The sequence below is a fragment of the Nomascus leucogenys genome, chromosome 8 (genome assembly GCF_006542625.1).
Source record: "Nomascus leucogenys isolate Asia chromosome 8, Asia_NLE_v1, whole genome shotgun sequence".
Lineage (NCBI taxonomy): Eukaryota > Metazoa > Chordata > Mammalia > Primates > Hylobatidae > Nomascus > Nomascus leucogenys.
The window spans coordinates 43141409-43158045 of record NC_044388.1 but is presented as its reverse complement, the minus strand read 5'-3'; the positions used below and the strand labels follow the sequence as shown (position 1 = coordinate 43158045).

The window sequence follows — 16637 nt, the reverse complement described above, 5'->3', positions numbered from 1 at the left end:
TATTAGGATCTTTCTCCTTTTTTTATTATTCTTACCAGAGGTATCAGTTTTATTATTCTTTTTCAAAGAACTAGGTTTTGTTAATTCTCCCTAGCGAATGTTGATTTCACTTCATTCTTGACGAATATTTTCACTGGGTATACAATTCTGGTTTGGTAATTATTTTCTTTCAGCCCTTTGAAGATATCATTCTATTGTTTTTTTGGCTTCCATTTTTCTCTTTCAGTCAGCTCTGTTTGAAAGTAATTGTCTTTTTGTGGATAATTTGAATATTTTCTTTGTCCTTGATTTTCTATAGTTCGAATAAGATATGTCTAGCTGTAATTTTCTTTTTTATTAGGATTGCGAGTTTTCATTTTATGTATATTTTGCAGATAGAAATAATCAGTAATTATCTAATGGAATCTGTCTTTCCTTTGGTAATTTATTTATTCTATGTGGGGAAAACTTTGCTGCTGTCTGCTACCAGATGTTAAACAAATTCTGTTCTGGCTTTTCTATGGAATCAGTTTTGGAGATCTAAATTGTTTTTAGTATTCTGTCTCCAAATTGATAATCAATTATTCTAGCAAAATTTGAAACATAATTTTAATTTAGCATTTATTTTAAATGCTTTTTTGTGCATTAAATTCTTAAATATAGTAATAGAGTCTGTTTTAGGAGTAGCTGTTTGATGTCTATAGCTGCTTCTACTTGAATATGCTTTAGTCAATTTTATTTAATTTGTATTCCTCACCAATTTTCCAGGGCAGCACCCATGTTTTTCGTGTAAAGTGTCTGGTAAAGATGTGAAGCGTTGTTCTGTTGGTGCTTGTGGGAAATTTTATCATGAAGCCTGTGTCCGCAAATTCCCCACTGCCATCTTTGAATCAAAAGGATTCCGCTGTCCTCAGCACTGCTGCTCTGCCTGCTGTATGGAGAAAGATATCCACAAAGCAAGTAAAGGTAAAACAGCTGAAGAAGGAGACAAAGATTGTTTTAAGTGCAGTGGCAAATAACATTATCAAGCATATATTACAAACAACATAAGGCATTCTCCTTCTGTGTATCTCTAGCTTTAACAGTTCAGCCACAGTACATACACAGTACATGTTTAAGTAGAGATTACATTCTAAATTCAGACCATGAGAAGAAAATTCCATGTGTTCAAAATACCCTTGAAAGTCCTTCAGGTAGGTGCCATATTGGATACCACCATCACTGCAGCATTGGAACACATAATTTTTTCTTTGGACGATCTCTAAGTGACTATTAGGCTTACATTTAGGGGCCATATAGCATAGGATGACAGAGCCAGACCGGGGAAGAAAAAAATGCTTTTCACCTACTGTAACTAGCATCTCAGAGGGACCCAAAAAAGCCCAACTCCAGAAACTTATTTTTATGTTCTGCTGATGCCTTATTAGATTCCTTTTTGACTTGTCTTTAAACAGGCCGCATGATGAGATGTTTGAGATGTCCAGTTGCCTATCACTCTGGAGATGCTTGCATTGCGGCCGGAAGCATGTTAGTATCCTCCTACATTCTCATCTGTAGTAATCATTCCAAACGGAGCAGTAATTCTTCTTCTGCTGTAAATGTAGGCTTTTGTTTCGTTTGTGCCAGAGGTGAGTGTCTAACTTTTCTCTTCATTTATTTTTGAGGTCATTGGCATATTTCTCCATTAACATAGAGTCTCAGCATTGGGAAAGAACTCAGGCCATCTAGTAGAATCTCCTATCCAGTGCAGAATTCCACTGTAATATATCCCTGAGAGAGATGAACATTTCCAGTAACTTTTATAATGCTAGGTGTCCAAAGTGTTAGCATACTAATTCTTCCATAAGTTAAGCTAAAATCTGCATTTCTAAAAATAACAGAATTATAGTTAAGTTCTTAGTTTTTCTGTTTGGAGCATTAAAAGATTAATCTTTTCCCTTCTGCAAACAACTCTTCTATTCAAAGTAGATCCTTCCCATGTCATAATCTTAAACCAGAACTTTCAACTGATTGAGATTTCACTTGGAAGGCAAGACTAGCACATCTATTTTTCAGTTGTTTATGCTGTATTTTATCATAATGTTTTGGTTTGGCATTGAGGAGGGCCTGATGGGACACAGCCAAGGCAGCATATGTGGTGGTGTTAGTTCAGAGCCAGCCATGTGGGCTTTCTTATTGCCAGCTGTTGATGTTTAAGTACGCCAAGAGATTGATCAACTAAAAACAATACTGTAGCCCTATGGGGGTCAGTGAACTTGGGTTCATGATAAATATAAAATGAAACTTCTTTAGTTCAATGTTATACAGAATATCTGGCTTTATCTCAAGCCATATTATAATAAAACTTTTTTGGTACTTAGTAAGCATTATAAAAACTAACTAATATCCCTAAATGTTGCTTTTGTTTTGTTTTTAAGTGCAAAGTTTTCTGACTTTCCCTCTGAACTATTCTCAAGGCCTCTAAGGCCCATCGTGCTTGTTAGATTCTAGTTAGACCATGCTGAAGATGAAAGTGGTTTTTGTTTGGTTGGTTGGTTTTGCTTTAGGAGACAGTTATTTTAATTTGGCGAAAGTACTATAACAACTTTTAAAAATAGAATTTAGGTAGTATGATAGATCTTAGGTGGTTTTGCTTTTGTATCTCTCATTATGAAAACATTACTTGGAGGTAGACAGTAAAAGATTAAATAAATCATAGTCCTTTGTGGAGTAGCTAGCAGCGTCTGTAGTAGACACTACTTTCTGTTTGCCTGTTTTATAAGCACATGTGACTGTCTGCCTTTGCAGCAGGAAGTAGTGTGTCTTTCTTAACTACAGCAGTGTCAAATGTATCCTGCTCTGAAACCTGGCTGGTATCATGGAGGAGTAGGTCTGAAATGTTTCCTGCTATATGGTAACAGGTGGGCAAATAATAAATAAAAAGGTGTCACTCATTGCCTTTCCCATCTCTGCATTCCTAACAAAGTAATGATTAGAAGAAAAAATTATTGTATTATCAGTTGAATGTTTAGCTTTAGAGTCTTTTAAACGGATGAGTGGCAGTGATAACTTAAAGTCTCTTATTGCTTTGCAAACTCTATGCTACCATTGCTGGGCACTGACATTTCCTGTCAGTGTGTAAGCATGCATAATTTAGCCCACATTTTAATATCAAGTTTATAACTATTATGTTGGCTTATGTTGGGGCGCATTCTGAATCAATTGCCATCAGTAGATTAATTAATAGTCTGTTTTGCTGTACTTCATTCAATAATTGGGATACCTTTAAAATAGGTATTTTCAGGCTGGGCACAGTAGCTCACGCCTGTAATCCCAACACTTGGGAGGCTGAGGCAGGAGGATTGCTTAAGGCCAGGAGTTCAGGACCAGTTTGGGCAACATAGCAAGACCCATCTCTACAAAACATAAAGGAATTAGCCAAGCCTGGTGGTGTGTGCCTGTGGTCCCAGCTACTGGAGAGGCTGAGGAGGGAGGATCACTTGACCCTAGGAGTTTAAGACTGCAGTGAGTTGTGAAACAAAATATAGTATTTTCAATTTAGGACAGCTAGAAAATTGTACGCTTACAGAAACTCTAGCCACTTTGTTAAATTTAACTTACATAACTTGATTAAAATTCTGAGAATAATGTAAGTGGAGGGAAAACCCATGTTTAACAACAGAATCTGTATTTACAGCTTAACAATTTGACAGTTATTCTGGAATATTTTCTGAATTTAAATGCCTATTTAAGCAAAATTATTTAATTCCCACATATTTTAACTGTGAAACTTTGTATGGTAAACATAACCTTCATTTTATTTTCTAGCATTTGACAAAGACTTACTCTAAATAGATCAGATGCTGGGAAGACTTAAATCAAAAGTCTTTCAGAAGTAAATAATATGTGTTCTTTTATAAGTATTTATAAAGGTCACCTTTTTTAAGGAGACATAACTGTAATAAATCCACACACAGAAAGGAGCACTTTAGTCATTTCTGTTTGGGTATTAGAAAACTTAGCTTGTTTTGCTTGTTTCTTGCCTCATACAGAATTTTTCCCTCCACATAGATTTTCTCTTAGTTCTTGGTTGTTGGGTGTTTAAAATCATTAGGCTATTTCTTAAGGACTACAGTGTCTGGAAATATTTTTTGAAATGTTTCAGGGTTTGACATCACTCCTCTTCCACATGCCACCTAATCGTGGAGTCACAAGAAGTGTGCAGACATTTTTCGGTGCAGTGCATATTCTTTAGCATCTCCTTTCATCTTAGAGGGTTGTGTAAAATAAGTTACTTAACATTCTGTGCCTTTCTTTGTAACGGTAATTTTAAATGGGTAATGTAGGCTGGAGTTTTCTTTTCATTTTAACAGTAAATAATAGCAATTTATTTTGCATATGTAAGTCAAACTTTACTAAACATTATCTGAATGAATTGCCACAGTTTCCCTAAGAAGTTAGCTCTCCATGGTATACAGGTGAGAACACTGAAACCCAGATTAAATAATTTACCTAATGTCACACAAGTTGTTAAATGGAGGGACTAGCATTTGTACTTCATCCTTCTTATTTCAAAGCCCATATTCTTTTACACTACTCCATCTCCCTCTATTAAATGTACAAAGTTCATTTCAACATTATATAACTTTTTTTTTTGAGACGGAGTTTTGCTCTTGTTGCCCAGGCTGGAGTGCAATGGTGCGGTCTCAGCTCACTGCAACCTCTGCCTTTTGGGTTCAAGCGATTCTTCTGCCTCAGCCTCCCAAGAAGCTGGGATTACAGGCATGTGCCACCACGCTTGGCTAATTCTTCTGTATTTTTAGTCAAGATGGGGTTTTTCCATGTTGTTCAGGCTGGTCTCGAACTCCCGACCTCAGGTGATCTGCCCGTCTCGGCCTCCCAAAGTGCTGGGATTACAGGTGTGAGCCACCATGCCCAGCCTATATAACTTTTATCAGAAGATTCTGGCTGAGCACCATGGCTCACGCCTGTAATTCCAGCATTTTGAGAGGCTGAGGTGGGAGGATTGCTTGAGCCCAGGAATTCAAGACCAGCCTGGGCAACATAGCCAGACCTCGTCTCTACAAAAAAATCAAAAACGTAGCCAGGCATGGGGACAAATGCCTGTCGTCCTAGCTACTCGGGAGGTTGAGGTGGTAGGATCACTCGAGTCCAAGAGGTTGAGGCTGCAGTGAGCTGTAATCCGCCACTGGACTCCAGCCCCGGTGACAGAGTGAGACCCTGTCTCAAAAAAAACAAAGCAGGCCGGGCGCGGTGGCTCAAGCCTGTAATCCCAGCACTTTGGGAGGCCGAGGCAGGCGGAAAACGAGGTCAGGAGATCGAGACCATCCTGACTAACACGGTGAAACCCCGTCTCTACTAAAAATACAAAAAGTTAGCCGGGCGTGTTGGCGGGTGCCTGTAGTCCCAGCTACTCGGGAGGCTGAGGCAGGAGAATGGCGTGAACCCGGGAGGCGGAGCTTGCAGTGAGCCGAGATCACACCACTGCACTCCAGCCTGGGGGACAGAGAAAGACTCTGTCTCAAAAAAAAAAAAAAAAAAAAAAAAAAAAAAACAAAGCAAAAAGAAGAAGATTGTCATGTTGTTAGTAATTTCAAGTTCCATTCTGTTATTTAGGTCAGAGATATTTCTTGAATTCGTCTCAGTGTAGAGTATGAAGACAGTGCCCACAGAAAAAAGTAAATGGTAATTTCCCTCCCCTTCAAAATGATCTCTAAATAAAACTGCTGCCATAATTTGTATTGTAAATCCTACATCATTATACACTGATCCAGTAACCAAGATAGAGGACAGAGAAATGTCCCCTGGTCTCACAGTTGCCTAGGTTTAGGAGTGGCTTACAGCTACATCATGAGTTAACTGGGGGCGGGGGAAGGGAAAGAAGAGGGAACCACAGGTAGCTTTAGTGTTTTCCTCCGAGTAGCATAGCTGTAATTGGTAGATCAAAAAGATTGTTTTTATTAACCCTTAAGTGGGTAATCACTTTATATTGTGGCAGGGAAAAAATGAAAATGTTTGCATTACCTCAGTAAAGTTCAGGAAATTATGGCTCCTTTAAAATCATGTACCAGGCCTGGCACAGTGGCTCATGCCTGTAATCCCAACATTTTGGAAGACCAAGATGGGAGGATTACTTAAGGCTAGAAGTTAGAGACCAGCCTGGGCACAAAAGCTATTATAGACCCCATCTCTACAAAAAAATTTAAAAATTAGCCTGGTACGGTGGCATGTATCTGTAGTCCCAGCTACTCAGGAGGCTGAGGCCAGAGGATCGCTAGAGCCCAGAAATTCAAAGGTGCAATGAGCCATGATCACACCACTACCCTCCAGCCTGGGTGACAGAGCAAGACTCTGTCTCAAAAAAAATAAAATATAAAATGAAATAAAACATGTACCATATTGATAGAGAAGAGTTTCATTATCTGGCAGAGAAAGTTAGGATTTCTTTGAGTATGTCTGAAGATATGAATAGAAAAACGGAGAGACTTCCATTCTGCCTTAAAGTGCTACTTGATATATTGAAGGTAGATCAGGCTCTACTTATGTAAATGATTCTTATTTCTATCTCATTACATGATATATAATATCATTTTGTTCTTTGGGTTGTCGTCATCGTACATCCAAATAAGAAGCAGTGTAGCTTTGTTTTCCCTAAGGGGTTTTCTGTATGATGTCAAGTGTTTATATCTTCAAATTATTTGAAGTTTTCTTCTGCAGAATATAGGTTTCTATAATATATAGGGATAAGGAATTGAGTAGTTCAGACTCCCTTTGAGAACTGTAGAAAACCATTCTGTCAGATCTTTCTTTTTTCTTCATATTCTCATTTTCGCCCTCCCTTCCCCAGCTTTGAAGCATACATAATAGGTGTTGGTTTATTTTTTCCTCATGGAATCATGGGTAGTTTCATTGCAGCTCATCTCTTTCTGTTTGTTTCGTATAGGGCTGATAGTTCAGGACCATTCAGACCCCATGTTCAGTTCATATGCCTATAAGTCCCACTACCTACTGAATGAATCAAATCGTGCTGAGTTGATGAAATTACCTATGATTCCTTCTTCGTCAGCTTCCAAAAAGAAATGTGAGAAAGGTAATAATCAAAATAGTTTCTCTTGCTTTTATTTTTGCATTTCCTATTTTTTTCTCTTTCAATGTAGGGGGGAAATGTATGCCTGTCAAGCACCATCTGTTGCTTTTGGTAAATTCTGCCTTGGTGGTTGTGACTGTGTCTTCATATGGCTGCACAATTATTAAAAAGGGCTTAAAATAATTCCATTGTTGCAAATTTTTACATATTCTTCCCTTGAATAAATTTTTACACATTCCATATTTATAAGTTATTAAAATAGGAAGACTAGGATTTTGGTCAATATAAATATAGAATCGTATTCTAAATGTTCTTTCTCTTTTTCCTGGTGTGAAACTATCATTCAAGTTGGAATAGAAAAGATAGGGTATAATTTGTTACTAACTTTCAACGAAATAACAAGGTAGGTTATTAAAAGAGGGAAACTAAGATACTGATACTTAAAAGTTTGCTTTTAGAATATGTTCTGTCATTGTGCTTCTTAAATGTTCGGTTAAGATGCTATGAAAACTAGTTGCCCTTCCCTTAGGAGACATTGGTGGGAAGCTGGTGGGGGAGAATACCCCTAATACTGGATGCTGGAAGGCAGCCCAGCTGAATTGCTGATGGATAATTATCCACACAGTACCAAGAGCTAAATGGATATTTCTATTCTCCCAGTTAATTTAACCTATGGAAGAAAACTTTATATTGTGTTTAGTTTTCCATAGCCTACCTGTTATAAAAATGATTTAACAATGATGTATTATTTGGGGAGTTATTATCCCACAGGGAAAAATAAATAAGCTTGAAAGGTGAGGGCCTTTTCCTGTATACATTCCCATTATGATCTGGGGCCAAGTTCAGAATCTTTAAAGAAAACTTCATTCATAACTACTATACTATACACACACACACACACACACACACACACACACACACACACACACAGTAGGTGTATTTGAAATGGGCTTTTGAAAAAATTCTTTGTGTTGCCTGTTTGACGTATCTTTGCTCTTTGTCAGACATCTGAAGTGGCAACTCATGACTAAAAGAAAGTGCGACTAAGCAAGTCGATTGGAACATATTAGAAGTATTGGAGAGAGTACTGGCTTTTTTGTCTGTTTGCTGCAGTCAGATTATATCACCTTATTGATAATACTGTCTACTTCCAAAACAAAAAAATGAACATAGGTTTGACTTACTCCATAATTATTCTGCCTGAGACATTTTAGGAAATGCTTTATTTTCTTGCTGGTGCCTATATAAAATTAGATTAACTCAATTGTTGCTTACTTTGTTTTCAGTACTCAGTATTAACTTTGACATGAATTGAAATTATTTTGAGCCCTCTGTTTGCTTAACTTGAACCATATCTTACTTCTCTTGTATCCTAGTTTTCTTGCATAGCACCAAGGTGGACCATTCATATTTTTTTTATTTCCCTTGTGTATTTTAAGCATCTTTATCATGACGATTTTCTTGGATGATTCTGGCTCTGTATTTCCTCTGAAATAAGACTTAAAATTAAGAACTATTCCATAATGTTAAAAATGGCCAGCCTGACTTTTCTACGTCAGTGCTAATAATCACGTGTCCTCTAAAGCTGTTTGCAGACTTTTCTCCCTGCTGGTCATTCCTTTCTGATGGAAAAAAATGAATAATCTCATTTTACTTTAAATTTATAGACGAATTCCCTACCTAAGTTTAGAGCACTTGGGCATCTGATCTCTAGGTTAGTAAATTGAACCAATTAATCCATATCGAGATGTAGTCCCAGAAAAAAAACTTGATGATTGAAGTAAAAGCTTTTAAGCAGAGGAAATATAGTAATTTAATTCATCATGGGTTGTATGTGGATTTTCTTTTTGTTTTTATGTTAATCAGAAGTTTGAAAATCTATAGGAAGACAAGATTTTCTGGAAAATTGGTAGCAAGCCCTCAGAAGGTTGGAGCATGTGATTTGATAAAGTTGCATAGAGGGCTCTTACCCTTTTGCTTATGAGACTTTAAATCTCGGTACACTCATGGGTTATAGACCTGATTTTCCAATGAAAAGATCAATTTTTTTCAATAAATATTTGTCTTTATTATATTTCATCTTCAGTGGTTAACATTCGCTGTCACGTATTGAAATACATGTTAGAAATACCTAATTTCCTCCCAGAATTTCATATTTCTTAGCATTTACAACTATTTTGTTTGCCACACCTGTTTTGGTCTCAATCCAGAGAGTATTTTGTGTATCTAAAAGGAAAGTTTTGATAGGGAATTTGGAATGAGCTCCTTGCATATGGTACTTCATTCTATACTGATAACTACTTAATTTTATGCTATAAAGCAGTGGTTCTCAATATGAAGTCAGAAGAGACTTCTGTAAACAAAATTTTTGAACTATGTTTAATATTTCAGAAAATCTAACAGAATTACACATTTGTACAGAATCAAACTGCGTGAGTTTTTAAAATTCGGCTATGATTTTAACAATTTAATGGGATAATACTAGTTTTGTTATTGGGATCAGAATCTCTGATCGGCAGTTATATATTTCTTTGGTTAATAAAAATCAGAGAAATTGTTACTTTTAAAATGCAGATTTTGGCCAGGCATGGTGGCTCACGCCTGTAATCCCAACAGTTTGGGAGGCTGAGGCAGGAGGATTGCTTGAGGCCAGGAGTTCAAGACCAACCTGGGCAAGATAGAGCCCGTCTCAAAATATATTCTCTGTATATATATATAGAGAGAGAATACACACACACACACACACACACACACACACAGAGGTTTTTTGGTTGTTGATAAAATATTTGAAATTATGTGGGTTCATGAGGAGGGAAAAGGGAATCCTTGGTGATGAAAAAGTTGCAAACCACTGCTGTATAGCCTGTATATCTTCACCAAAAGGTAATGATAACATAATCACCAATTTGAGATTCTGTGTTCCTTTTGCTTTTTGTATTCTTTATGGGAAGAAAAAAGTACTGATCAACCTATTGGCTATTTTTTTGCTTGCTAATTATATTGTAAAGGAATTTAGTTAACCATGGCACTGGATTAAAATACAACGATGACTTGCTTTCTTTCTTACCTCTGAAGGAGAAAAGAAAGTTGTTACTTACATGTTTAAAAAACCTCTCAAATCTACTCAGTCAAAAGATTTTATGCATCAATTTGGTCATATGTTAAGAGTTTAGCTTCTAAACTGATACCTCAGTAGCCCATAGTTTAAAGGAGTAAAGAGTACATGGATGCTTTTGGTACTACTCAGAAGCTCTGAGTTTCTGGCCACTGAAACCCTGAAAAGTAGCTAAATATGTTCACTTGCTATTTTAATCCATCACTGTAGATATGACGCATTCCCTTTGTTATTTTCCCCCAATTTGAAACAAATTTAATGTGCTGAAAAGATAACTTTCTCCTTTTTCTTTCTTTTTCTCTCTCCTCTTTTCTCAGTTATTAAGACTGTTTATTTGTTTCAAGGTGGAAGATTGCTCTGCTGTGAATCGTGCCCAGCTTCCTTCCACCCGGAATGCCTAAGCATAGAAATGCCAGAAGGCTGCTGGAATTGTAATGACTGTAAAGCTGGCAAGAAACTACATTACAAGCAGATTGTTTGGGTCAAATTGGGAAATTACAGGCAAGTTTTTCCAAGAACAAAGAGGAAGTATTCAGTCATTTTGCAGACCAGTTTCATACTCTGGATGCAGAGTGACTTGGAGATAGATAGGTAGACAGCATGGACCTACTTCCTTAAAAAAAAAGAAAAGAATCATGTTTTGAGGCTGGGTTGTTAAGGGGTTGGGAAGGTTATGTTCCTAATTCATTATTGAATTTCTTTTTCTTTTTCTTTGGATTGGTTGGTTGGTTGGTTGGTTGTGAGGCGGTTTGGATCTATCACCAAGGCTGGAGTGCAGTGGTATGATCTCAGCTCACTGCACCCACCACCTGCTGGCTCAAGCCATCCTCCCACCTCAGCCCCCCAAGTAGCTGGGATTACAGGTGCACACCACCACCGCTGGCTAGTTTTTTATATTTTTAGTAGAGACGATGTTTCGCCATGTTGCCCAGGCTGGTCTCAAACTCATGAGTCAAGCAATCTGCCCACCTCAGCCTCCCAAAGTGCTGGGATTACAGGCATGAGCCACCATGCCCACCAACTTTTTTTTTTAAGTCCTGAAGGTTGTTTTATACTAATGGGCTGTGTACTACTAGATTTTGGAATAAAAGGTCTTATATGGACAGTGGAGATGATTTTTTTTTTCCAAAAAAAACTTTTTTTTTTTTTTTTTTTTTTTTCAGACGGAGTCTTGCTCTGTGGCCCAGGCTGGAGTGCAGTTGTGTGATCTTGGCTCACTGCAAGCTCCACCTCCCGGGTTCACACCATTCTCCTGCCTCAGCCTCCCGAGTAGCTGGGACTACAGGTGCCCGCTACCACGCCCGGCTAATTTTTTGTATTTTTAGTAGAGACGGGGTTTCACCATGTTAGCCAGGATGGTCTCGATCTCCTGACCTCGTGATCCACCCGCCGTGGCCTCCCAAAGTGCTGGGATCACAGGCATGAGCCACCGCGCCCAGCCAAAAAAAAAACTTTAAAAAATTTTTTTAATTTAAATTGAATAAATATAGTGAGATGGGGTCTCACTATATTGCCCAGGCTGGTCTCAAACTCCTGGGCTCAAGCAATCCTCCTGCCTCAGCCTCCCAGAGTGCTAGGATTATAGGAATGAGCCACCACACTTAGCTAGAGATGATATTTTCTTTGTGTCTTAATTAGATATATGTTGATTTCTGATTTCTAATAAAATCAAGTTTATATTCTGGTCAAAATAGCTCTTTGCCCCTGAATCTCATCCATTTTAGCCCTAAACCGTGTATAAAGAGAAAACTTTTTAGAATTTAAGGAGAGATTATTCCATTAAGAGGCTTTAGTCTTAAGGGAATGAAGCAGGAAGTATGTGAGTACCATTATTTTAATAATACTTTCTCCTTTAAGGCTTTCAACGAGCCTTTGCTGAACAGGTATAGTGATACAGTTTTAAAACTTGGCCAGGTACAGTGGTTCATGCCTGTAATCCTAGCACTGTAGAAGGCTGGGGCAGGTGGATTGCTTGAGCTGAGGAGTTCAAGACCAGCATGGGCAACATGACAAAACCCTGTCTCTACAAAATATATACAAATTAGCTGGGCATAGTGGCGTGCCAGGTGTGGTAGCGTCATAGCTACTCGGGAGACTGAGTCTGGAAGATTGCTGGAGCCCAGGAGGTTAAGGCTGCAGTGAGCAATGATTGTGCCACTGCACTCCAGGCTTGGCAACAGGGCAAGACCCTGTCTCAGAAAAAAACAAAAAAACACAACTAAACTAAAAAACTCTACATTTTGAGGCATGTATTTATCATTTTACAAAGAAAATAGATACTATTCAAGATAGCACAATAGAGTTCTGCTTTTCAGTTAGAATCCTAGGTAAAATATATTTCTCTCTTTTTTTTTTTTTTTTTTTTTTTTTTTTGGGACAGAGTCTCACTCTGTCACCCAGGCTGGAATGTAGTGATATGATCTCTGCTCACTGTAACCCCCACCTCCCAGGTTCAAGCGATTCTTCTGCTTCAGCCTCCCAAGTAGCTGGGATTACAGGTGCCTGGCTAATTTTTGTAATTTTAGTACAGACGGGGTTTCACTATGTTGGCCAGGCTGATCTCGAACTCCTGACCTCAGCTGATCCGCCCGCCTCAGCCTCCCAAAGTGCTAGGATTACAGATGTGAGCCACCGTGTCTGGCTCTAAAATATATTTCTAGAAAATTTCAAACATACTGTAATTTCTTTTAGCAAGAGCTATGTTTGTTCTTCCTCTCTCTCTCTCTTTTTTATTTTTATTTTTTGAGACAGAGTCTCGCTCTGTTGCCAGGCTGGAGTGCAGTGGTGTGATCTTGGCCCACTGCAGCCTCTGCCTGCTGGATTCAAGTGATTGTCCTGCCTCAGCCTCCCGAGTAGCTGGGACTACAGGCATGCTCCATCATGCTTGGCTAATTTTTGTATTTTTAGTAGAGACGGGGTTTCACTATGTTGGCCAGGATGGTCTCAATCTCTTGACTTCCTGATCCAGCAGCCTCAGCCTCCCAAAGTGCTGGGATTACAGGCGTGAGCCACTGCACCCAGCCTGTTCTGTCTCTTTTACATATGTTACATGTTTACCCATTTAAATTTTAGAACTTCATTTTTAGCTGAGATTTGGGGTATTGAGATCAAACCTCCCCCTGCTTCTTTTTCTTTTTCTTTTTGAGATGAAGTTTTGCTCTGTCCCAGGCTGGAGTGCAGTGGCGCGATCTCGGCTCACTGCAACCTCCGCCTCCCAGGTTCAAGCGATTCTCCTGCCTCAGCCTCCCAAGTAGCTGGGATTACAGACGCATGCCACAACGCCTGGCTAATGTTTGTATTTTTTTTTTGAGACACAGTCTCGCTCTGTCGCCCAGGCTGGAGTGCAATGGCGCGATCTCGGCTCACTGCAACCTCCACCTCCTGGGTTCAAGCGATTCTCCTGCCTCAGCCTCCCAAGTAGCTGGGATTACAGATGCATGCCATGATGCCTGGCTAATCTTTGTTTCTTTTTTTTTTTTGAGACAGAGTCTCTCTCTGTTGCCCAGGCTGGAGTACAGTGGCACGATCTCAGCTCACTGCAAGCTCTGCCTCCCGGGTTCATGCCATTCTCCTGCCTCAGCCTCCTGAGTAGCTGAGACTACAGGCACCCGCCACCACACCCGGCTAATTTTTTGTATTTTTTTTTTTTAGTAGAGACGAGGTTTCACCGTGTTGGCCAGGATGGTCTCCATCTCCTGACCTCATGATATGCCCGCCTTGGCCTCCCAAAGTGCTGGGATTACAGGCGTGAGCCACCGTGCCCGGCCTAATCTTTGTATTTTTATTAGAGACCGGGTTTCACCATGTTGGCCAGGCTGGTCTTGAACTCCTGACTTCAAGTGATCTGCCCACCACAACCTCCCCAAGTGCTGAGATTATAGGCCTGAGCCACCACACCTGGCCAATACAATATGTTTTTAATACCTGGGAAGAAATACATCTAATGTTAATAGTGTCAAGGATGAGATTACAAGAAGAGGCATTTTCACTTTTCTATTATACATTTCTGCATTGTTTTAATTTTTAAAAGAAGTGCATACTGCTTTCATAATTGAAAAATATGTATCTTACTGGCATGGAGGAGGGTGCACAGTTTGAAAATTAATACATTTAAGACATTTCTAGACAAGAAATATCTAAAACAATGTAAGAAACCTTCAGATCTTCAAATAAACTTCAATTTTTTTAAGTTATGAATATGAAAATATCTGATTTATTTTAATACTTAAATTTTAATTATATTACATTTTAAAGAAACCCAAAACAGTGCTCCAATTAAGTTCACAGTCCAGTGAGGTTTTATATCTAGGTCAGATTCTTCTTGTATGTTTTGGAAAGACTTCCATCCATGAACTAATTCTTAATGTATTTCTTTCCAGTCAGGCCCAGTGGGGCTGCATGAAGCTGTTTATTTTCAATAACTAGTTATTCCAGCCTGTTGCTTCTTGGGGGAAAATATGAGGACCTGAAACAAACCCAGGCAGAACATGTGCCTCTTCCTAACTGACGTTAGTGAAGGCAGTAACTGTATACATATTTAATTACCTTAAAGTTGTTTAGAAATAAATAGAGCCTGCTTTGAGAATGAACCAAGTATCAATCAGAAAACAGTGGTTTTTGTTTTGTTTACAATTTGAGCATGGATTCTTACCCATGTTTTTAATTCTTAGATGAACAGCAGAGTACCTTTCAGGTGACACTTCATCAAGTTCTGCAATATAAATCTGGGAGTGCAATCATGTCATCATTTATCTTCTCAATAATACAGTTATGTGTTAAAAATTGTTTTATTAGGCATATGTAAAATAAGAGATTCAAAAAATTTAAGTCTATTTACTACAAAAGCCCATGAGGTTGGCCTCATTTTCTGACTGTTAGCTTCATCATTCAATTCCTAACTTGTCTGCTTGCTAGAAACTGTCAGATTTCCTCACAGATGGTTTCATTTAGTGACTGCTGTAGTATTCAGTTATCATAGCCTGAAACAGTTATATTTTCATTCTGTCCTCTCTTCCATGTTTATTATGATCTAAGATGAATTAGATTCTGAAATACAAAGTGATATAAAACCTCGTACATTTGACCAAGAGGTGTTTGCCCAGGTTGACTAGAGACTAAATGCCGATTTGAATGGGAGTGGTCATTCTTTATGATAGCATCAGTTTATTCTCAAAATGATTCCATTGACTACTAGAAATCAACTGTTATGCCTTGAAAGATAATCTCAGTATTAAGTTTGGGGAGAAACATGACTTTTCTAGGATTGAAATTAGGTTTGGAATATCATTGGGTAGTAGGTTCAGTATTATTATTATATTTTAGAACATATTTTCATGATATATATTTTATAAATATGAAATATTTTTTAAAAGAAAGTAGATCAGGTGTTTAGGGCCTAATTTGTTTAGTCTATGTTCACTATTTCATTAATTACTTTTTGTAATGATGTGTGGTATTTTATGTTCTTAGAATCTGAATGAAAATTGCAAAATACAAAACCTTTTTTCCCTTCTGCCAATCTTGTAAATAGTGGTTTTTTGTTTCGTTTTTGCCTTCTTGATCTAAAATTGCTTTCGTTTTCAGATGGTGGCCAGCAGAGATCTGCAACCCCAGGTCTGTGCCACTGAACATCCAGGGTCTTAAACATGACTTGGGGGACTTCCCTGTATTCTTCTTTGGTTCTCATGACTACTACTGGGTACACCAGGGCAGAGTGTTCCCTTATGTTGAAGGAGACAAAAGCTTTGCTGAGGGGCAGACTAGTATTAACAAGACCTTCAAAAAAGGTAAGCTGGATGATGTTTACAATGACTCAAAACTACAACTCCGGTGTCAGTTTCTCAACATCTCCTCACCTGCCTAATATTTCTGGTATTAGAGAATTTTCACTAGACATTATGCCATAAGCTTCCAGTCACATCAGAACCAGGTTGAAAATACATTTCAATATTGCAGACTGTGCTGTGTATTTGAAAGGAATTTCTTCAGTGATCTTTCTATAAACACAGATTATTCTAGGAATAGTCTTTTTTTTTTTTTTTTAGACAGGGTCTCACTCTGTTGCCCAGGCTGGAAGGCATGATCACAGCTCACTGCAGCCTTGAACTCCAGGGCTCAAGTGATCCTCTTGCCTCAGCCTCCCGAGTAGCTGGGGCTACAGGTGCCCGCTACCATGCCCAGCTAATTTTTGTATTTTTTATAGAGATAGGGTTTCACCATGTTGCCCAGGCTGGTCTTGAACTCCTGGGTTCAAGCGATCTGCCCGCCTCAGCCTTCCAAAGTACTGGGATTATAGCTATGAGCCACCAAGCCCAGCCTGAGAATAGTCTTTTTAATCAAGTGAAGTTCCTTTGCAACAGAAGAGTAGTAAAGACTTCCCATGAAAAGCCTTACAACTGCTTTTGCAATGAGTTGCCAGCAAGTTTGGCTTTCTGGTAAGGGTAAAATGAATTTAAA

The 16637-nt window shown here is 38.5% G+C and overlaps 1 protein-coding gene across 5 annotated transcripts in view; it reads left to right on the top strand.

Moving 5' to 3' along the window:
• The window catches only part of NSD3 (nuclear receptor binding SET domain protein 3), a 113977-nt gene that overhangs the window by 76971 nt on the left and 20369 nt on the right, over window positions 1-16637 (top strand). For 2 of the 5 annotated variants that reach the window (XM_030817118.1, XM_030817117.1), the window contains exons 13-17: window positions 748-945; window positions 1434-1607; window positions 6923-7069; window positions 10526-10682; window positions 15765-15967. In XM_030817118.1, the coding sequence (XP_030672978.1) occupies window positions 748-945; window positions 1434-1607; window positions 6923-7069; window positions 10526-10682; window positions 15765-15967 (879 nt within the window). Of the gene's footprint in view, window positions 1-747; window positions 946-1433; window positions 1608-6922; window positions 7070-10498; window positions 10683-15764; window positions 15968-16637 lie in introns of all 5 variants that reach the window. The other 3 variants (XM_030817116.1, XM_030817115.1, XM_030817119.1) reach the window with 2 other exon arrangements.